Below are 23,115 nucleotides of genomic sequence, written 5' to 3' on the forward strand. Positions count from 1 at the left end.
GGAAGATTGAAAATGCTTCATATTGACACCGGATGCAACATCAGTTTCCTTCACATATACAAATTAAGTCATGTTGATTTTATCACCCTTTAACATATTTTGAGGAAGGTAAGATAAATTTTAGTTCTAATAAAAAATGAGCTGGTAACTAAAAAATTCAAAGGGACTTTTATTATCATCGCATCTTAAGATGCGGAATATATATATATTAGCATGAAAGTGTGTATTTTTTATTTCATCAGTGATACCAGATTATATGTGCACACAATATTTTCTTTTCTATACATTAGGTGTTGTAAAAATGTTTCGTTATCCTAACAACAAAAGTATATAGTTGTGTGAACGTAATTCAACTTGACGCCGTTTTGTCCTACGTAATAGGTTTTTTTTTTCGTAGTTTAACTTCCCTTTTTTTATCAATATTATATGTATATTGCGTCTTAGATAAGATTTATACATTCAGTTTATGTTTACTTGAGATTGTTAGCATGTATTTTTGATGAGTCAAGCAACTTCAATTGAAGTTTTATAGTTTGACTTTTTATGTTTTAATGTTACGACTGATTCAGTTTAGGGTGAAGGTTGACGTCTGTTAATGGCATACGATACAGTTTTGATTCCGTATTTACAAGTTGACAACAATTTGCATATAGGCTATTTTTTTCATGATTAAATCAAATATGAAATAAAAAATTTACCTTCATGTGCTATTTTTTTTAAATTTTAAATGAGGTAGAAATTTTTTAAATTAGCTAAAAATTCGGATTTCTGGCCGTATTTTCCCTTACGAAAAAGACATAACTTTTTTGTTTTAAAAGATAAACACAAATTGTTTTTGGTAAATAATTTGTAATTTCTGTATTGTATTAGTATTCTAAAAATTTATGATTTTTTTTGTTCAGAAATAACTCATATTTATCAAATGGTCAAGAACTGATAAAAATGTCATTTTTTGCTGTATATTTTCCAAAATTAAAATATTTGCACTATTTACAGTTTTATAAAATTTGGTCCACATAATCTCCCGGCAAAATGAAATAAAATGTCGTTTCAAAAAATGGGGGTATATGCATTTGTTTTCAAATTAAATCAGTTTGAATGATAAAAAAAAACAGTCGAAAAATGCATCTTTTACCGATATGTCACAGTTTGACGTCGCGAAAATAACATTTTACGTTAGCAACGTCATTACCTCCCCCCCTGTAACTGTATGCCTTTAAAACGTTGACACCCGCAACATTATTTTGTTCCTGCCCTAAGTCCTAAGTCAGGACCCTGTTGTTCAGTGGTTGTTATTTATTTATAAGGTTAAAAATGTGTTTATATTTTCTCGCTTTCTATATAGATTAGACTGTTGGTTCCCTGTTTGTATCGTTTTTCAATAGTCAGTTTCGGCCCTTTATAGCTTGATGATCAGTTTGATCCAAAGCTCCGAGTTGAAGGCGGTACTTTGACCCATAATTGTTTACTTTTTACACATTGTGACGTTGATGGAGAGTTGTCTTATGGGCACTCATACCACATCGTCCGATATCCATTTGAATCAGTGCCGTGTTCATGTATAATACTGTACAATGGAGTTATGGCATTTTATAATGATAAACTTCATGGACATGAAGAATAAATGTTCCATCGTTTTCCATTCATATAAAGAGGTTCTCAAAATACTGGTTACTGGTTACTTGAACAGCAATTCGCGTTTCTTCTACAAAAGACGTATCGCGGCGCTCGAATATAAAAAGGCCAAATAAAATATGATTTTAGGATTATTGAGGACCAAAAATTCGTTATTTATTATATGTGTGCGCACAACACATCAAGCCTTTTAAAAAAAACGTGATCTGTTTTAATTAAGTGATTAAACTACTTTCACAATATGGCTTTACATTTATGTTAGCTTTTTTTAGTAGAAATTACTTTAATACATCATTAAAACAAATCTGCTTTAAGGTATGGCATTCGAAACAAAATTCATGCTTAAATTGTATTTTAATTACTATTGAAAATAAACCGATTTATAGATACATTTTCATATGACATTTATGTACTATGAAGTGGTATCTAATGAGTACATATTATTGTTTTGATATGTTTAGGTACGTATGTTAGTATTTGTTTCCTCACTTTCAATGTATATATTACAAGTGTTTATTTGTTTCCTTTTTATTATGAAATGCCTCTTCGTTTTGCTTAAATTCATTAGATATTATCAGTATCATAAACACGACTTTTTACTTCCTTTGTAATCAAATTGTATCCATATATTTTCTCCCTTGCATATGATATATAACTGTTCTTTTCTTAACATTTTAGCACAGATGACACTAGTATGCTACTGGTTTTAATTATTCAAACCACTGTGTTGTTGATAGTTGCAGCACAAAGTAAGTTTGTCAATGTTTGCAATTAAAAAATTATAAATAGCAATCCATTTTTTTAAGACATTTGATTGGTTTGAACAATTTTACATCATAAACGTTTTCTTTCGCTTGATAAATGAAATTGAATTTAAATAATTTCAAAAGTAACTAATGTTTCCACTTCTGTAGACAATTAAATTCCACATAGGAAATCAATTTATTGCTAACGCTGTATTAATTTTTATATGAAGCTTTGTTAAAAATATTTCCTAGAATAGAAAGTTGATATGGATTATTATTTTTTTTTTCTAATGTCAAAACATAGGACAGTGTGGAATATTTTCTACGTTTATATGTCTAAAACTTCTAAGAATTCAAACTTATACCTAAACATTCTGTACTATCCCTCCCTTCACTAAGGACCTTTTCATAATTCAGTTTGGCCGCTACGCATGTGCAGTTATACTCGTTTGGTAGCTCTTGATATTTGTTTTCATGAGGTGAATCATATGGATGATATCTGGAAACTAGTGTGTTAACAAAACAAAAACAAAATATCTAATAATAGTAAATTTTCTTTTCTAAAGAGGTGTGGTTTGCGACACAGTTGTATTAACAAAGTGCAACCTATAATGATTTCATCGTAAAAATTCGGCAAACAGAAAATTGAAAGAAGAACACATCGAATATAATTAAACGGTATTCGTCAAATTATTTACAGTTATTGAACTAAGCTTAATATGCACATTTCAAGAGAGAAATTGTCATTATCATCGACTCAAATACCTGTATGAAATATGCACAGTTTTTTTTAGTTTTCTATTGTGAAAAGTTGTCTCGTTGGCAATCCTACAACTTGTCCTTATTTTTATATAATAGTAATCAAAGTTACCAGGATTATAATTTAGTACGCCAGACGCGCGTTTCGTCTACAAATCTCATAAGTGACGCTCATATTAAAATATTTATAAGGCCAAACAAGTACAAAGTTGAAGAGCATTGAGAATCCAAAATTCCAAAAAGTTGCGCCTAATACGGCTAAGGTAATCTATGCCTGGGATAAGAAACTCCTTAGTTATATAATCTCATTATTATATATTTAAATCGACAAGAAACATCCATATTGTACGGCTTTTATAACTATTCGTTGTTTTTTCATGTTTTTATCAGAGGACCTTGGCAATTATGGCATAGCTACACAAAATTCAACGTATCATGAAGGTGGTCAACCAGAAAATGCTGTTAAACCGCCGATATCAAATAGTTTTAGTTTAAAAAATTGTTCACACACAAACACAATTTCAGAATATGCTTGGTGGATGTTTGAATTTTCTTTTGGTACCGCCTTCATCACAGATATAACAATATACTACAGAGAAAACTGTAAGTATACAGATACTGAAGTATTTTCACAAAACCCTAAATATTTCTCATAGTTATATTAAAATATCTCAAACAAAGACGAAATAATGCGTAGAACAATCGTTATTTCTTAAGCTGAAGATAACAAGATTTTGAAACCTAAATTGTACTCCATTGTTTCATTAGCATGATATTGCTGATGGGTTTTTTCACATGATAGACTATTACTGTTTATCAATTGTGACCATTTAATAGATATTAAATAGTGATCTGACGTTTTATGTGATACTAGTGTGTTATTAGTTAATTCGGATATCACATTAGTTATGTATTTGTAAGCATATTGTGAAACCGTTCAACTAATTCCAAATACTCAGGGTTTTCAACGTTCGACATCGGTGGTTTTAGCCATATGTTACCCAATGTTTTATTGTTTGTTTCAATACTTTACAAATTTGTGTTTGATTTGGCTTTCAACATGTCTAAAAAGAAAAATCACAAAAATACTTAACTCCGGGGAAAATTCAAATCGGAAAGTTCTTAATCAAATGTCTAAATTAAAAACTCAAACACATCGAAAGAATGGACAACAACTTCATATTCCTGACTTGGTACAGGCATGTTTAATGTAGAAAATGGTGGGTTAAACCTGGTTTTAAATCTAGCTTAACCTCTCGCTGGTATAACAGTTGCATAAAACTCCACAATAATGACAACGATGTGTCAACAAAACAAACAGACATATTTGGTAAAAATGTCAACAATATAGGTACAGCAGTCAACATGTGGTGGGGTTCGTGTTGCTTAGTCTTCTGTTGTCTATGTTGTGTCTTGTGTACTATTATTTGTCTGTTTGTCTTTTTCATATTTAGCCATGGCGTTGTCAGTTTATTGGTTATTTACGAGTTTGACTGTCCCTCTGGTATCTTTCGGCCCTTTTTTGTGTTTTTATCTTAACCAATATGAGAACAAACAAAACATTTACCACGGTACAATAACACAATGACAGGATGTATAAGCACAAAGCCACGTCAAACAAAGAAACACAAAAAAGGTATACAGACAAAGCACATTAGCAAATATGAAAGACAAGAATGCAGAAAATATCAAAGAACAGTAATACAATGACGGGAAATTGATAATTTTAAAATTTAAATGTTTTGATTTGCGATCATGGATGAGTCATATTCATATCGTATTAAATTATAATACTGGTAACTTTGATAAGGTTCTGTGACTGAATTACAGACATTTAGTATTATAAATACCATAAGCATTATATCAAGTAGTTTAAATGGGTTATATATTGCCTATTTGGTACAGGTGTGTCGTTCATTTAACAGTTACTGTTCATTTAAATGTTTTAAAATGAAAACCTGACAAGTTTTATGCGCGATATGTGAACCTATATAAAAATTGTTGCTAACTTTTGTATGCACCTGAGTTTAAACATATTGATTTATAGTGGATTGAGAAACAAGTAATTGCAACTTATATTAATCCCTTTCCACTTTGCGGGTGCGAGTGCTGCCTTGTGGCGGCATTAGCCTACCGCTTTTTTAATCTACAAGGGTGTCTTTTACGTGCAAGAGATATGGCTCTCTTTTAACACGGGCCAGCCATTTATCGACTATCATCGTTTCTCAAGATCATACTCGCAAATGGTGTCAAGGGAGAGCCGATAATTCAGGCCCTGAAATTTTCTCCCTGGAATGGAGTCGAACCAGTAACTTTTGTGTTAGTAGTCCGATAAACCTTTATTTACTCTTATAAAGAATTTTTTTATGACAGAATCTGTTCATGCGGTGGATTTTATTTATCATTACCAGCTTTGGCGGCTCTATATCGAGATAACGTATTCAATGTCTTCAACGGTATCGAGTGGAGTTTGGTCTATTGTGACAGATGATAAGCCTCAATTGTTGTCCTTCATACCTGTATACCCTTTAATTAATTGTTTTGAAATCAACCTTGACAGAATTTGTTGTTGTTGTTACAGATGCTGATCGTATGTATGGATTTGAGTTATATTTAAGCAATACATCAATTATTCCTCCAGAAGGACCTAAAGGGTATCTCTGTTATAAAGATCCCGAACCAGGACCCCCGAACATCAGCCAGACAATTCCTTGTAATCACCTCGGACAATATGTCATTTATTTCGATAGGAAAGGATCTGTAACAAGAAATGAAAGCTTTAGTGTCATTGAGTTATGTTATGTTGGCATTCATGGTGAGTTTTGTTTTGGGGTACAATGTACATGCACAAAAACAATGTAACCCCCCCCCCCCCCCCCCCCGTTTCTTTTTATTTAATTCAAGTCTACTCTCGCTGATTTTATATTCAATGCATTATAACTTTCACAGGAACACACTATTGATCTTAGAATGCACTTTGTGTAAAGTATAAACAGAAAACAGGCATATTTAAAGCCCTTCTCATGGTGCCTGATTTTTTTGCTGTGATGAAGAAATAATTGGTCTTGTTGTATTGTCTCTTTGACAACATCTGCATTTCCATTATCAATTTGATTTTAATTCAAAAGTTAATATAGAACTTGCTGATTAGAGAGTTTGCATCATAAGATTTCAGACTGGTCGAATAAATTTGAAATATAAAGAAATTTGAATATATCTGTCTGTAAAAACGACAACAATCTGCATATATGAAATAACAAATGATTGGAATGTGATTACAAATTAAAGTTAAGGCTGATGTTAAAACCAGGCACAGCTTTTGAACAGTAACATTAGAAATGCTACCTGGTCTATAACTTGCAACGTCACTCGCGCACATTAGTGGCGCTCATATGAAAAAAATAGTCAAACCAAACACAAAGAAGAGGAGTATTCCAAACCAAATCTTCTTTCTTGTTTTAATATACACCATTGAACTTTTCATCATATTCTTTTTTTTTTTATTTTGACTTAAACAAAGTTTTCTTTATTTTGGTTATAGGTTGTCAAAAGACATTTTGGGGGAGTAATTGTGAGTTCGATTGTGCAGAAAATTGTATACACCAACATTGCTTTCCTGAAAACGGTTCCTGCATTTGGGGATGTAATGAAACGAATTGTTTGAATGACATCTGCGATCCCGATACAGCGGTTTGTCCCGAAGGGTGTAAAGACGGACGGACGGGACCCTATTGTAACAAATGTAAGTAATTATGTATAAGTACTGTCAGTTATTATTGGTGTGGTCAATCTGCAAATAGTAAAATAAAAATTAAAGCAACAACTTTTTATTCAATCAACCATAATTGACACATCTTTTGTATTTAAGTGATAATTTGCATTCTACTGAAACATGCAAATCAATTTGAATGATAAACATGGTAATATACGTTTCATTTTCACATCTAGTGTGTTATAACATTCAAACTTCTAGATATTTTATTTTACGGATAATCGACTAATACATATAGGTATTCATATAAGTTTACTTTTTCATTTCGAAGATATTAGCTTTATATGTTTCTTAAAGAGTTTGATCATTATTGTCCCATATATTTCCGTTTAATTGAGCTATTTGAAAATAAACATAACTTCAGTAATTGATTAACATGGCACCTGTGTACATTAAATCAAATGTCATCATTGCATCATGAATTGCGGTATTACTTCTCTATGCTTTGTTTCATCACTTGATTTAATTGACAGGTACAAACATCTCAAAAATAATTTAAGTTATTAGTTCAATATCAGGTCAGATGATTTGCAATCACTATCCTAAACTATTTGATCAAAACACTGTAATCATTTCTCGAGTCAATATTGACATTTTATCTCTAGAACTGATCAAATATTACATGCAAGCCGCTTGGAAATTTGTACTAGTTTTGTCAATTGACCATTTCTTTCGACACTTTTTTTTTACTGAAAATGACTTAGAAATACATATACACATCTATGAAATACTCATTATTACACATAAAGCTACAATTCATTGCATATTAAAAAGAACAGCCTCAAATGTCATATTCGAATTGTGTCTGAAATTTAATAGACATTTGTTTAAATAATCAAGACACAGTTATATTGTTTTGTACATTACAGATAACCTTGCATTTAACGGTTCGGTCATTTTTAATAAAAATGATACACAGCTGGCTAGTTTATCTGTAGATGGCGATAAGACGTCGTGTTTCACAATACCTCGGGCGTCCGAAATATGGATACAGGTTGACATTAAAGAAATTAGTATCGTGACGGATATTTATCTCAATTTAAGTGGTAAGTTTTTTTTATTTCTCTTGATTATATCATATTGAAATGATATATTTACAATAATATATGTTTAGCCCACCTTTTATAATTAAAACTGACCACATCAAAAGTATACATATGAATGATACATGTACGGAGAATGAACATTGGAGTGACGATGAATGCACGGTGAATGATGCACTCATAATGAGTGTTGAGTTTAGAAATAGGATTAATAAGATAACTAACAATAAGCGGTTAACTTACACATACTATGAATGCACGAAGGGGATGAGCGTTGCATGAATTATCATCACAACAAACATAGACGGCAAAAAATCAGTTAACTAAAAAATTCAATTTGAATTATCTTACAAGGTAACAATACAGGAGCATGATACATACAAAGTTTCAAACATTTGAAGTATGTTCTTTTTTGTTATGAAAAAGGCGGTAAAATAATTCCAGTATAGATACTTCTTTTGCTGAATTTTTACCTTAAGTCAGGCTAATAACCTGATTTGTGACAAAATCTAGCGATTATGTTTACACGTCTCTGTCGTTTGTAAATCAGTTATACAATGTATGTGTGAAGACATTATTTATGCCACTAATCGTTATACATCATCCAGTTATCATTTCATTGGGATAAATTAAAGTCTAATTTAAAAAATGAAATATGAAGCAAAATATTTTTACAGTGTACGTCCTAATTAATGTTTAGCCAATCCCGATATCTAAGGCTAATAATATAATTTAGAATGCACACATCTTGGCGATATCATCAGAAGCTAATTTAATGACTTTCAATCTTACTCTTAAAATCGAACTGACAAGGAAAGGGAACAAATTGTTATTGTCTTAATGAATGTAATCATTCTTTCCAAATAAAAATTGAATTTCTATGCTTCTCTGTCGTAAAAAACAGATATTGATATTTTTGGGAAAATTTTTGTTGGCGTCTTAATGATTTGATATGAAATAGCATAGAAGTAAACAACCTTTTTAATATATGACAGATGACTTTATTACAATTTGTTATGGCTGTTTTGCATGACATATGAATATCTGCAAATTAACAAACGTTTTTTTTTAAATTATTTTAGTGAACGTTAAAGATGGAGGTAATCATACCATTTCCGTATCAAACGCAAGTGGTGTACAGGAAAAAAGAACTATATATAGCAATGTATCTTTACCATCAAACATCAAAGTTGATGACGTTTTCAGATACTTAACTTATGAATATCTACAAACGAGCGAAAATGTTTCACTTGAAGTTTGTGAAATTGGAATTGTTGGTGAGTATTTTAATCGGACCAAATCAATAATGAAATCGTAGAAGTCAATCATGTTCATGCAAGTTCGCATCCTCATAAAAAGATACCATATGACTAGCAATCCTCATCGTGCAACAAAATGTAAAAAGGGAAAGTACTTGTTTTTTGGATTTGGACTTTTTTATGGTCGTCATTTAAAAATTGATAGAAATGTAACTATCCAGTCCCTTCTTAAGCTCTATATAATTTGTTTTTTGAAAGGTTACAATGTACAAGATTTTTTTTTGCAAGGAATAAAATGATTTGCTCGATTTGGATTATATTCTCGTACATTATTTTAGAGGAATTGATTTTAAATCTCTATCAATTCGGGAGTACAGCACAGCATTATCGTTTAAAAATAGCATCAAACGCTAAGATTTACACACAAAAAACAATTATCATATGAATGGTGAAGAGATTTTATATATATTTCTTAAGTGATTTTTTTAGGTTGTCCTCCTACAAACTATGGACCGCTTTGTAATAAATTGTGCCCAGTAAACTGTAGTGGTCCCTGTGACCTGGAAACAGGACACTGTTCATTTGGATGTGTAAATGGATGGATTGGTAATACATGTGAATTAGGTATGACAAACCTTATAAATGTTATCATTAAAACAGATCACTTCAATGATGTTATAAGTTATCTACGTTCATATCCGTAGATATGGATATTTTAACACCCTGAAGTACACCAGTACACCTTGAGGCGTAGCCTAAGGGTGTACAGGATACTAAAGGGTGTTAAAATATCCATATCTACGGATATGAACGTAGATAACGAATTTATCCCCGGTCTTAGTCCGAATCGGGCGAGTTTTATGGAAATTCGGGTACAAAGTGTAACGTGAAAACAACGTTGTTTTCATTATCTAAAAAAGCTTTATTGAAATATGGTAATTTTACTTATTCTTTACCGGATGTAGGGTACTACCTTTGGTAGAACCCTACAGGTAGTCAAATATAAGACGTTTATAATACGGAGACAGAGAAACTAGATTGAGTCAAATTTGACGCTCAATGTTGTGAGAGTAACGTCAAAGATGGTGTAACTTCAACGTAGGTCATTTGCATATCTAGGTCAGCAGTTACATTCCTTGAAAATGGGACAGTCAAGTGATGCATTCAATGAAATGAGTGTAAATAATCGACATTATAGGACAAAATCGTTAATGAAATAAATATTAAATTACAAATATCATGAATAATCTACAGAATTCAATATTACACAAGGAGCAATCAAGAAACTAAGGAAAACTTGCGCGAAGTTCCCCGGGATAATGGTTAGCAACGTCCGTGGATATGGGTTAGCAACACACAGGGGCCATGGGTTTTGTAACGACGTCCGTTAACCAATCAAAATCCTAGATATATACTTAGCCGGGGATAATTACTTTGAGTGTAGTTTTATTGTTTTCTTATTCACGTATAATCAAAATCATGAAATGGCTAAAATAATCAATTTGAAAAATATAGGCTCGATAACATGTAGTTTCGCTTTTGTGAATTTTTGTCTAGATGCTATCTAGTTAGCTTCCGAGTTGAACTCCAAATAACTACGATGTTAATATAAGCAATATACACATACATATAGATATAAATAGAAATCTAACACGTGCAGTTAGATTTTGTTTTTAAGTCTGCTTAATTTCGTATTATATACACATGGAAAAAAGTATTGTAGCACCTTAATTTTGTAAATCTTGAAAAATCAGCCTCTTTTTTTGGATGGAATATAATAAAATATGTGTATAATATTAATGAAACATAGTTAATGATAAAATTGGCATTGAAACGAACAAAAAATGTTTGAAAAAAATTGATTTATATAACTACAATTTTATTAACAAAATGAAGTGTTTTTTGTACATAAAAAGCATTTTACAACTTTTACTGTAGTCAAACTTTACAATGTCAGACATTTCAAAATTAATCTTCAGATGACTGTCCACATCATGGTTGATCGTTATACGCCAAAGAATTAGTACTTTGTTCGCAGCCTCCATTCAAACGGATAACAGCATCTTAACGTCTTTTGATTCCTGCCATAAATCGACTAATTTGTTGCTAAGGTAGCAGCAGCCATTTCTGATGAAGGGCATTGTTTATTTCATGATGTGTTAGAACTGGGGTGTCCTTTCGCGCACTTTCCGCCTAATAGTGTCCCATGTATGCTCGATATGGTTCAAATCGGGGCTACGATCAGGACAAGGCAGATGAACCGAATTCCATTTGAACATTGGATCTTCCTCCACGACGCTAATTTCAAACTTTCGCGAGCTCTGTACTTCATTGGATACGGAAAACTGTGTGTCTGTTCGTTAGCAAAGGTATCCGAAGTGGTCTTTTCGCAGGATAACCAGTAGCGATGAGTTGATCTCGAACAGTTCTTGTTAAAATGATCCTGTATGGCCACCACTCTCTTTTTAGGATTGTCTTGTATGCAATGGGTTTCCTTCTGACCAACATTCATTATGCTTGATTTTCTCTAGCAAATGGTATAGGGGGTGGGGTCTTCATTATCTCGGAAGGTCTTTAACAGCGTTTATTGCCTGATTTTTATTCTCCAATCGACTTATAGTTGAATGGTGATGACCAACAATACGTGCAGCTGTTACATCGGCATCCCTGCTTCACTTATGCTGATAATCTGCCATCTTGCTGCAGTTAATAGTTGTCAAGGACCCATTACAAGGTGTCAATCACATAACTTTAAAAACTTGGTTATTTAAATTGTTGAAAACAATGAGGATAAAAACATCTGTTTTGCTGTTTACAGGTACAGTAGCTGCATGTGCAGATAAAAACTTATCGAGTCGATATTTATTGATTAAACTCATGTGATACTTAAATAATGTTTAACTAGTTCTATTTTACCAAATTATATCACACAAAAATAAGGAGTGTTTTTTTAATTTCAATTTGGTGTTGCAATACTTTAATCCATGTGTATAGATAAAAAAAAATATATGTTTATCATCGTTTTCTCCTGTATAAAAATATCTAGGTAAGGGGTTAAATAGACGTTCATATGAATACGGATTCAATGAGGTCGAAATATTCACAAGTGAATAAATCATCATCAATGATTTTAAGCCTATTTTTACATTACTCTTATTATTTTATTACAGATGCAGAATGTTTCGAAGACTCAGAGACACCAGTCTTGAAGTGTAGGCCAGAAATTTATAAGGTATTACCTGATAATATACTTTATATTCATGTATAAGTCAAATGTTGAATGAATTGTAGAAGGTTTAGTGAACTTACTCATTGACATTATCTAGTTTCTTTCCGGTATTTGTAAGATCCTAGGTACGTTTTAACTTTCAAAATACTTTCCTTGACATGTGAACTCATTAAAGTAAAAAGATATTCTTTATCCCTTTTTTTTTATTACACATCTGTGCATTGAAAGTTATCAGCTAAGACCGTGTTTACATTGACCTAAAGTCGGTGTTGTGTTAGTGTAACTCACACAATAACTAAACATAATGGCTTTACCATTGATAAAACTCAATGTTTACATGTATTTTCAATCATATAAAAAAGAAGATATGGTATGATTGCCAATGAGACAACTATCCACAAAAGACCAAAATGACACAAACATTAACAACTATAGGTCACCGTACGGCCTGCAACAATGAGCAACGCCATACCGCATAGTCAGCTATAAAAGGCCCCGATAAGACAAAGTATAACAATTCAAACGAGAAAACTAACGGTCTTATTTATGTAAAAAAAAATGAACAAAAAACAAATATGTAACACATAAACGAACGACAATCACTGAATTACAGGCTCTTGACTTGGGACAGGCACATACATAAATAATGTGGCGGGGTTATACATGGTAACAGTACAACATAAGAACGAACTATAAAAATCAGTTTAAAAGGGCTTAACTAATCATATAGACAAAAAATACAAGTGGACGTGGCCAGATACATCCCGACACGAAAAGACACAATGAACAGATCTAAGATAACTCGAAGTTATCTGACAGCTAGTTCAAAGCCACTAACAACTAATAAAAAAATCATGCCTCTAAGACTTAAAACTCAATCCGTACACATCCAGCATACAATGGATTTAGTGATAAGACGTCATTAACAGCCAGAGAAAAACATGACCTTGTGCAATGTCAAGTTAAGTTTTGTCTACATGCAGCCAATAGTCAATGCAGGATTTATGTGGGTAAAGTGTATACAAAACAATGTATTAAGGACATGAATTTTACCATGTATATTTAAAGAAGAAACGTTTTGAATAAAATTGTATGTGTGTATAAATACTATAAATAAAGTCACTTACCGATTTATATGTGCAAACTCGAAATCAAGACTTAAAGCATCATCATTACCAACGACATAATATTTTTTTTAAATGTCTTTCAGAATCTACTGCAGATACACATAAATATTTGCCACTGGTCTTTACTCAATTAACGATACATTCATAAATGCATCACTAAAAAGGAGTGCGTAGTAAATTGTATTGTGCTAGTTTCTCAGCTCTGGTAAAATATACTTCTGACCTATTGGTCTAAGTAACAGTATAAACTTTGGCATTGAATGATCCTTTAAAGTACTTTTTATTGCGTAATCGATACATTTTGAGTATCTTAACAGTACTCCAAATTATCAAAATGGCTTTCATTAGAGAAGTTGTTGTTCGAAAAACTTGAATTCGATTCTATGTAATGGACCTTTAAATGGCAAGTTTACAAGAGATTAAAAGTGTGAACAAATCTCATGTACAGATAACTACACCAGGTGTAAAGATGTGAACAAATTTAATGTGAAACCAGTGTAAATTACGTTAAACTAGTAGTCACCATGTTTTTGTACATGGTGATTGGTGTGAATACGGCCATATTTAAACATTTTTTCATTGTAATTTTTTACAAATAAATCCATGACGCAACTAAGAGGCCAAAATAAAAGTTCACTGACAAATTCCTTAGGCATTTTATCTGGAGTAGTTACTACATATTTATTAAAGAACTTTGTAATATCTTCTTTTTCATATTTATCTATAAGGAAGGCGATACGGATAAAACATTTGGTGTTAAGTCACATTGTCACTAAAAACATTGCTGCCTTAAATGCTTGCGTTAATGTTCTGTCTAAATTTTGTTTCTCGTATAGGTCTACCCATCTACTGGACCTGTTCAAGGTGGTACATTATTGACAATAACTGGAAAATACCTTGGAAATGTGAATGACAGTATTTCCGTTAAGTTTAACGGAGTAAGATGTGATAATGTAACAGTTCAATCGCCAAATTTTATATATACAAGGTACGGATGACTATTCATACGTAATAAATATAGATGATCTATAAAAAAAGAGTTGTATGAAAATTTGGACATGCAATTGAAAAACAATGTTCTATCATGTTTTAAATAAACCAAAATGAGTCAAACCATTCCAATTTGACTACTGGTTACAAGTTACAAGTTAAAACTGTCATAAAAGCAAAAGTATTTTTCACAGGACGACGTTGTGCCTTATTCTATAGCTATAAGTTATTGATATGGTGGTAAATATGAATATCGTAGTACGACTATTAATTATGAGCAATGAGTGTAATGGATTATTTGAAATCACAAAATTATTTCGCTTGTTGCGTTATATTCATTCTGAAAATACACATATTATAATTGTAAGACGACTGCAGATAATCGAAGAATACTTTTCAGAGCAACTTTTTCCTGTATTAGTTATGTTTTCAAGAAATTATATTATATCATCATCTATCAAGTGTTCAACAATTAGCCGTTTTCACCGATCCCGGGAAATATTCCGACAGGATATATCAAATTATTCAGATATTGATAAGCCATACCCCTATTTCTAAAAATATATGCAAAATTAAGATAGATAAGTAAACTCATCAAATGAAACAACTTTTGCCGTTGTTGCTATTCCAACTTTTTTTCCAAATCTTGGTCTGTTGTATTGTTGGTTTTTTTATAATGAATTGTATCAATTTATTTGTGACACTGGCTATTTATGTCATGTTATTCAATTTGAAAGAGAAGAAATTGATATCAGGCACCCCGATAAGTTGCTGCTGAATTATAGTTTTTTGTCATGAAAGTCAATGAGGCAAGCCACATTAGTATATTGTGTTCTATAATGAATGGAAACAGAAAACTCGACAAAATCACGCTCATCTATACGAAGACCTGGAGAAATTCTTCTCTTAACGTTTTCTTTTCTAGCATGTCATTTTCCCTTTCTTATTTATGTTTGAACTGATAATTGTAAGCTTATAACTGATTAATATCAACGTAAAACTGATTAATATCAACTTAGAACTGATTAATATCATCTTAGAACTGACTAATGCCAAATGAATTATTTCAATCAAGTTAGACAATTGCAAATATAAATGAGATAGGTTAAAAATAAAACCTTTCTAAAGATAAGATATATTAGTAAATTTTGAATTGTTTACCACTCACTATTTCTATGATTTTGAAATGTGTCATGAATTCATCATGGAACAGTTGTGTAGTTCTCACTAAAAGTGCACGACTTCAACTCTGTTTAAATGAAGTAGTACTCATGCTTTGAATGACTGATATTTGTATTCACCTTTTTGTATCTGTTTGAACAGTTTGACATGTGTAACTGCAAAATACAACGATCTCAAGACAAAGGGGATGATCGTTTCAGTGAATGAAAATAATTTCAGCGACTATAATAGTACACGCTTCAGTTATAAGGTATTTTAACGTATGTATATCATCACATGTATCATCACGTGTATAGTCACGAGCTCTTTGAGCTGGAATAATATTCCCAGTAATGATTAATTTTGAATGCTTTTACCTAATCGGTAAACAAAATGATAATTTTAATTCACACATTTGATATTGAGTGCGATTGACTACAGCTAAAAGAATGAAATAGATAAACAATAAGTTAAAGCGATAAGTCATATCGTTTATCTTCAAAGTCAACCATACGAATACTCCTAAGATGCTTACAATGACAAAGGATATTATTCTACTTTTGTTTGAAAATGTTAATTATATTTATTTATCAATAAATGTGATAACAACAACAGAACAAACAACTTATAAATTGTTTATTGTTATTCACCTATTTGTTGTTATCTTCTAGAAATAGAAATAAGTCGTTTTGTAAATATTGCTTCAGGAACCGTCAATCTTTGAATTCTCACCAAAGAGAGGGATTGTTTCTGGTGACACAATTATTACAATAAGCGGTGACAATATTGGGTTCGAAGAATCTAATCGATACCATATTTCGTTTTGCGTTGATGGGGATTGTCGTCAACAATGCAGGTATATTAGTAATTTAAGAAGCTAGCAGTACTTTATCTCTAGTAACCAATTTAATATTTATCAGCATAGGCATATGCCAGAATGAATAATTTTGACACGAGAAAACTCACAGTTCGATTTGTGTAAAAAACAATGAACAAATACAAGGATGATCAAAAGCATTGGAAGTTAAACCACACATCAGATTCAACAGGTCTGGGTATATTTTAAACACATACGAAAATAACCAATAAAAATACAGCAAGCACTATGGTGTCAGCTCTTTTGATGAAAAAAAAAAACGGTTTGTTTTTAAAATATAAGCATTTTATGTTTGATGTGATCACCTGTCGAGTGCATAATTTCGTGGTAGTAACTGCGAGACAAAACTTGTGTGCCGTATTGGGTTTAATTATTAAAAAAAGACAAGTCATGGGAAGTTTAACTGCAGTTATGGATGACACAGTTATTCTACAACACACTTGAAGGGAGATGTTAAACTACACCGAAACTATTCGCACAAATAAGGACATTTTTTTATTTTTAGTATTGTAGATCTGCAATGGAGAATAAATGTTTCAATTAGATGATACTTAATATTAACAACAGAAAATTTATAAAAGAATGACAAAATGATGACTTAATTGGTGTAAATGCATCATCAAAAGAACCGGGCAAATAAGCGTTTTATATATATAGTCTTTTTACCATTTACAGTCATAAAAAAATGACTAAATATGTTTAAAAGTTCTCCAATGATTCTTTGAAATAGGTCATAAAACATATACCAACCAAGCAGCTAAATCTTTCGGCTCATCTGAAAGATAATATTCCCTTCGAGACTTTATTAAAAATCAATAATACATGTGTAGATCTGGACAAAGCGTAATCAATTGTAAGTTGAATATTGCCTCGTATGACTTCAAGTCGCCAGCTGATTAGTGCAAACCTTTCATTTCGGAATTTTAAATGTTTGTGTTTTCAAATTTTCTATAGAAGTAAATTTGCACTGCATATATGATGTATCTCAATTTCATCAATAAACTTTTAATTCTGTATAATAAAATACGTTGTTTTCAATTTATAACAGAGCGTTTCAAAGTTCCTTAAGTACGCAGTATATAAAGTGCAAAACGAAAAAATCGGACCAACCTAGAAATATGACTCGGTTGGAGGTTGTAATTGATGGCTTGACAGTGTTGTCGTTAAACGAAACGTTTCAATATTTACCTGATCCAACATTTAATTTATCCAATAAAGCACGAAAGGCACAACAGAGGTAAGAGTACACAAAACATTTTGAAGAGTTTTCAGAAAGACAATTAAGGGTTGCTTTTAATTTCTTGTAGATTACATAATATTGTTAATTGCTGTTATTTTCAATTATATTTCATTTCTCCTTATTCTTCTATTGTAGAATATAAAATGATTGAACAATGTTATAAATTGTCGATTCCTTCATAGTTGTGGCCTGTTATATATTTCTTACATGTTATATAGTTCTCGTATCAAATAATCTCATCATAGATATGAGGACAAAATTTAGTATATACGCCAGTCGCGCGTTTCGTCTACAAAAGACTCACCAGTGACGCTCCAATCCAAAAAAATGTCATAAAGGCCAAATAAAGTCCGAAGTTTGACGTTCAAAATTCCTAAAAGTTTTGCCAAATGCAGCTAAAGTAATACACGAAAAAGTAATACGAAAATCTGCGTTTATCTCAATGTTTAACCTGGCATCACAAGACGATATAACGGCATTTACATTGGCTATTCGTAAGATCATTGAATACTTTTTAAAGTGAAGACGATGTCTTCAATAATGTACAAAACATTCTAACAATTCATCTGACAATCTTCATAAGGTCTTTCCACTACTCTATTGTAAAGCTTAGGCACTTTATTCGGGGTTTAAATTGAACTACGCTAATTAAAGTGATTGCTATTTGAATTATGAAGAATAACATACACTAAAATAAGTATTATTATATAATACTTCAAACGATGACAAACCGTCTAAGAAATGTTGGTCTCAAAATTAATTACTATAGATACGATTATATTATAAATTGTAGAATATACCACTTCTTCGATATATTTGTACATTTTGGAATGATAAAATCATGTTATACATTTGTAACTTGTTGAATATTTCATAATTCTGTTTTATTCTTGCATTGGATAATGGTTAATGTTATGAATTGATTTTTAAATCAGCATTCAATATGTTTCAGAATGTACTCAGGTGAAACTTAGAAAATTAAGAAATTAAAATTGCTACAGTAACTCCGTTTTGAAAGAGCACTAGTTATGGAACAAAATATGCTAAAAATATTGATAGGTCATAGACCTCCTATTCAAAATGTTCGAGATATTTGAGTTTTTAGGCTAACTCGGACTTTTACCTTACATTTGCATTGGTATAATTTTGGACTATGAAAGAACAAAAATTTAGGAATTGCTTACATTTTGGAAAATGGCCTTTTATGAGCTAATGAAGTCTTTTATACAATTGAAAATGGGTGTTATTGGGCAAAATATTTTACCCTGTATTGATGGGAAAATACCAAGGCGTCCGAACATTTAACACCAATTTCCCAAAAAGCACCTAAGTTCATCCTTTAAATATTTATTTTGTATTGTAAAACTGGCAAGATATTTCTTGTTGAGATTGCTTTTTTATTTAGTGGTGGCGCGACATTTACTATTCATGGCGAAGGTTTTAATAATGTGGGAGAGATAACGGTTGAAAGAGTGGTAAGTTATATATTACAACATTAAGATTATAATAATTTTCTGTTACTTTCAAAGTTAGGAATTTTTCGTTCAGCGAGATTAGGATTACGGTTAAAAGGGTAATTCATGTTGATATTAATTGTATTCTACACTTATTTTTTTTTGTTTTTGGTTTTTGTCATAATAACATTTTAATTGAAAAGTTTGTTTGATTTTTTTGTAGTAAATAGTAAGACGTTTAGGTATCAGTGTCCGTATTCATTCTGCAGTTATGTAATTCAGCTATATTGATAACAGCATATTCTGCTCCCATTCCCAGTAAAGATATATATCATATTCTGTAAAGAAACAAAAGGAGAAAAGAGACAAAGGCTATGATTTGCCCCACGTAATTAAATATCAAACAGTATGTTTCATCAATCAAATGACGCCGTTCATTTATTGAAAAATAATGTACTTAGACAAAAGTATTTGGAATAACTGTATTTTACTCTATGTTGCTGTAAGCGTTAGCGTGTCTGTATTTCATAAAAAATAAAACTAGAACAATTATCATCATTATTAATTTTGCAAGTTATGCAAGACCTAACATAAGGGCAACTTGTTATTATATGTCTTATACACATACCTTTACCATGTTGACGAAAGCGAGAAAGCTTTTGAAGTAAACTATTTATTCTTTTTAGTAAACGTCAATAGGCATTAACATGACAAAATACTCTGGGGTTTTTTTTTTACCTGTCAGCTATTTTTTATATAGTTTTATATAATTTAGCTTTTATTCTCAGTAAACCATCATTTTGATAAGATGTAGATAACTTCTTAACTTGAACGGGTTTTTTTAAATTTTGTAAATACATGTGTCAATTTATTCATGTATCAATAAACTTTTTGTTGTATTCCGCACAAAACTGAGAAAGGGCTCCGTGTAACCTCGCTCTTCATGCTTCTCCGCCTCATACAAAAAAGGTCATATATTTTTTAATTGACCTAATTTTGTATGTTTATTAGGTCAATCCATGTGATGTTCCAGAAGATACCTCGGCAGTGTGTGAAACGCCTCCAAAACTAAAGAATCAATCTAACAGTCAAACTGTGTATGTTCATTTTGATGGCGTTAAAATTCCAGTCAATTTAGAATATGTGGACGATCCTACATTCGAAAAGTTCCAAGGCGTTTACAAATACGACAAGGAGTCTTCTATTAAAATCAAGGTTAGCATCGTGACGTTTGAAATGAAGTATTTTCTAGTAGATGAAATACTTTCTAAGTTTTCTTTTCAGTACAATCTAATTTAAAACTTTCATATGTTGCAATTAAATCGTTCATGTAGCCTTGATACAAATATGGTTTTTTTAAAGCTTGTACGTGGTAAACAAAATGTCAAATTTTTTTAAATGAAATGTGTTAAGAGTCAACCAAGTATGATCCTGGCAAATTAACCAACAAACAACACACAGAAAACTTAAGATTGAGTTACACGAGGGAAATTCGGGTGTTTCGAAAAGTAAGAATATGAAATAAAAACTGATACCATTCAAGAAACGACAACAAAGGGTTCAAGGTAGTCAATCTTGTTAATTTGAAAGGAAGGAAATAGTTCCTCAGGTATGGTATATAAACTAGTCATGAACAACAGCCGATCAAGGTCATTGTTCCCCATAATATGAACTATTGATTTGCAAGTATACGAAAACGTTAACTGGACAATTCAAGTCATGCAATTGTTTCGTATGATCTTCTTTATAGGGTAGAAATATTTTAAATGGCGCTCGCCCTGAAAACTACAGGATACATATTGGTTTGGATGGACGTTGTCTTATTACAGATATCAATATGCAGTTTATCATATGTCTTCCTCCTAATTCAGTACCTCGAACTAACAACACTAATTTCAACATGGCTCATGTTATTGTAAGTGTAATATATATTGGTATGCGTCATTTGCATGGGGTAAGAGCAATGCTCAAACCCAAAATGAAATTTTTCTGACCCCGTCTATATCGTATTAGGTCGCTAGCCCACTATATAGCGAATTTATCTCACCGACTATCTTTATTTGTTGAATTTTGACTAGAGTTGCCTTATTTGCAATCATACCGCGTCTATTTATTGTTAAATTTAACTGTTCAAGTGTTCAATTTTAAGAACTTAAAGTCTTTGGTCTGCACAACAAAACTAATGTCAACAATAACAGTTTAATATCAACAATCTTGATATAACAATAGTGAACAGAACTTTCATTACATTTAAGGATTCAAATAGTTCCAAAGTCGTTACTCAACTATTACCGTGTTTTGAGATAAGCCCCGCCTTCATACTAACCTAATATCGAATATACACGGTATCCACGCGGACACCTTCAACCAATCAAATTCCTAGAAATGTATAGGAGGTAAGATAAATATTGATATGCGTAAAACTGTCAAAAAAATCAATCACTATTATGGGTATATCATGTTTAAGAATATTAATACAACTTTTATAAAAACGAGAATGCAATTATAAATGTATAAAAAGACAGCATCTTCTTTCAACATGATCAAACGGGCATTCTAAATAGTTGCTACAAGCTAGCCTCTACATCTTGAAGAAACAATAGTATCACCATTTGAAACTTTCCTGTTACACTCATATTACGTCAAGCTTTTTAACAGATTTATTGTCCTATGTTCGGTGTTTGCATTTTATTATAAACCTACGTCCAAAAAAAGTTAAGCCACAAAAATACTGAACTCCGAGGAAAATTCAAAACGAAAAGTCCCTAATCAAATGGCAAAACACATTACACGAATGGACAACAAATTTCATATTCTTTCATTGGTACAGGCAGTTTCAAATGTAGAAAATGGTGAATTGAACCAGTTTTGATAGCGCTAAACCTCTCACGTGTATGACAGTCGAATCAAATTCTATTATATTTAAAACGATACGTGAATAAACCAGACATAACAGGTAACAATGTCAAAATATGTGTAACTTAAGATAACTACAGATAACTTTGAACAGTCAATCTAAATATGAGGTTTATTGACAGATTTCAACTGAAACTAATCATATTATACGTTTTACACGTTGAATAGATATAGCGCAAAAATGCAACAGTGTTAAAACTGGAAAATATTTTTTGCTTTTGAAACCAAATTAAAGAAATGGTTTTTAATTTTTAAAATTAAAAAGATATGAGGACAATGGTCAACTGTTAATTCCTGGTAATATTAACCTCAACTTATCTTCTTTCTTTTATACTGAAAGACGCCCTATATTTTAGACTCATGTAATCTCTTGGGTAATCACATTTAGATAATAAAATAAACTCATCATAGATACCAGGATTGAAATTTTATATTCACGCCAGACGCGCGTTTCGTCTACAAAAGACTTATCAGTGACGCTCGAATCAAAAAAGGTTAAAATGCCAAATAAAGTACGAAGTTGAAGAGCATTGAGGACCAAAAATTCTTAAACATTTTGCCAAAAACAGCTAAGGTAATCTATTCCTAATGTAGAAAAGCCTTGGTATTTCTAAAATTAAAAATTTTGTTGAAGGTTACTTTATTATTGTGAACAAAAAAGAGAGCAAATAAAAAGTAACATATACTTGCAATATTGTGTATGCTTGCATAATTCCAAGTAACAAAACATAAAAGATATTTGACTATTCCAACAATAAAGTGAGAGGGATTTCTTTTTATGTAAAACACATATTGTGAAGGTCAAAGATCAGGTCAAAGGGGATCATTGATCTTATAACCATCAAGTAGACATTTCCCCGCAAGGGTATTTCCAATTAAAGTATAACGTAACAGTACCCAAATTGTA

General features: G+C 31.4%; 1 protein-coding gene across 1 annotated transcript in view; it reads left to right on the plus strand.

Annotated features, from left to right (window-relative positions):
• The window catches only part of LOC134723717 (plexin-A1-like), a 46,493-nt gene continuing 23,378 nt past the window's right edge, over nt 1–23,115 (plus strand). The window contains exons 1-16 of the mRNA XM_063587299.1: nt 1–108; nt 2,314–2,384; nt 3,531–3,743; nt 5,722–5,955; nt 6,682–6,882; nt 7,782–7,958; nt 9,038–9,232; nt 9,704–9,838; nt 12,385–12,446; nt 14,407–14,558; nt 15,884–15,992; nt 16,429–16,577; nt 17,647–17,835; nt 19,244–19,313; nt 20,304–20,507; nt 21,043–21,207. Coding sequence (XP_063443369.1) covers nt 2,330–2,384; nt 3,531–3,743; nt 5,722–5,955; nt 6,682–6,882; nt 7,782–7,958; nt 9,038–9,232; nt 9,704–9,838; nt 12,385–12,446; nt 14,407–14,558; nt 15,884–15,992; nt 16,429–16,577; nt 17,647–17,835; nt 19,244–19,313; nt 20,304–20,507; nt 21,043–21,207 — 2,310 coding nt within the window. The 5' untranslated portion in view covers nt 1–108; nt 2,314–2,329. The remainder of the gene's footprint in view (nt 109–2,313; nt 2,385–3,530; nt 3,744–5,721; nt 5,956–6,681; nt 6,883–7,781; nt 7,959–9,037; nt 9,233–9,703; nt 9,839–12,384; nt 12,447–14,406; nt 14,559–15,883; nt 15,993–16,428; nt 16,578–17,646; nt 17,836–19,243; nt 19,314–20,303; nt 20,508–21,042; nt 21,208–23,115) is intronic.

Source organism: Mytilus trossulus, chromosome 1 (assembly GCF_036588685.1).
Source record: "Mytilus trossulus isolate FHL-02 chromosome 1, PNRI_Mtr1.1.1.hap1, whole genome shotgun sequence".
NCBI lineage: Eukaryota > Metazoa > Mollusca > Bivalvia > Mytilida > Mytilidae > Mytilus > Mytilus trossulus.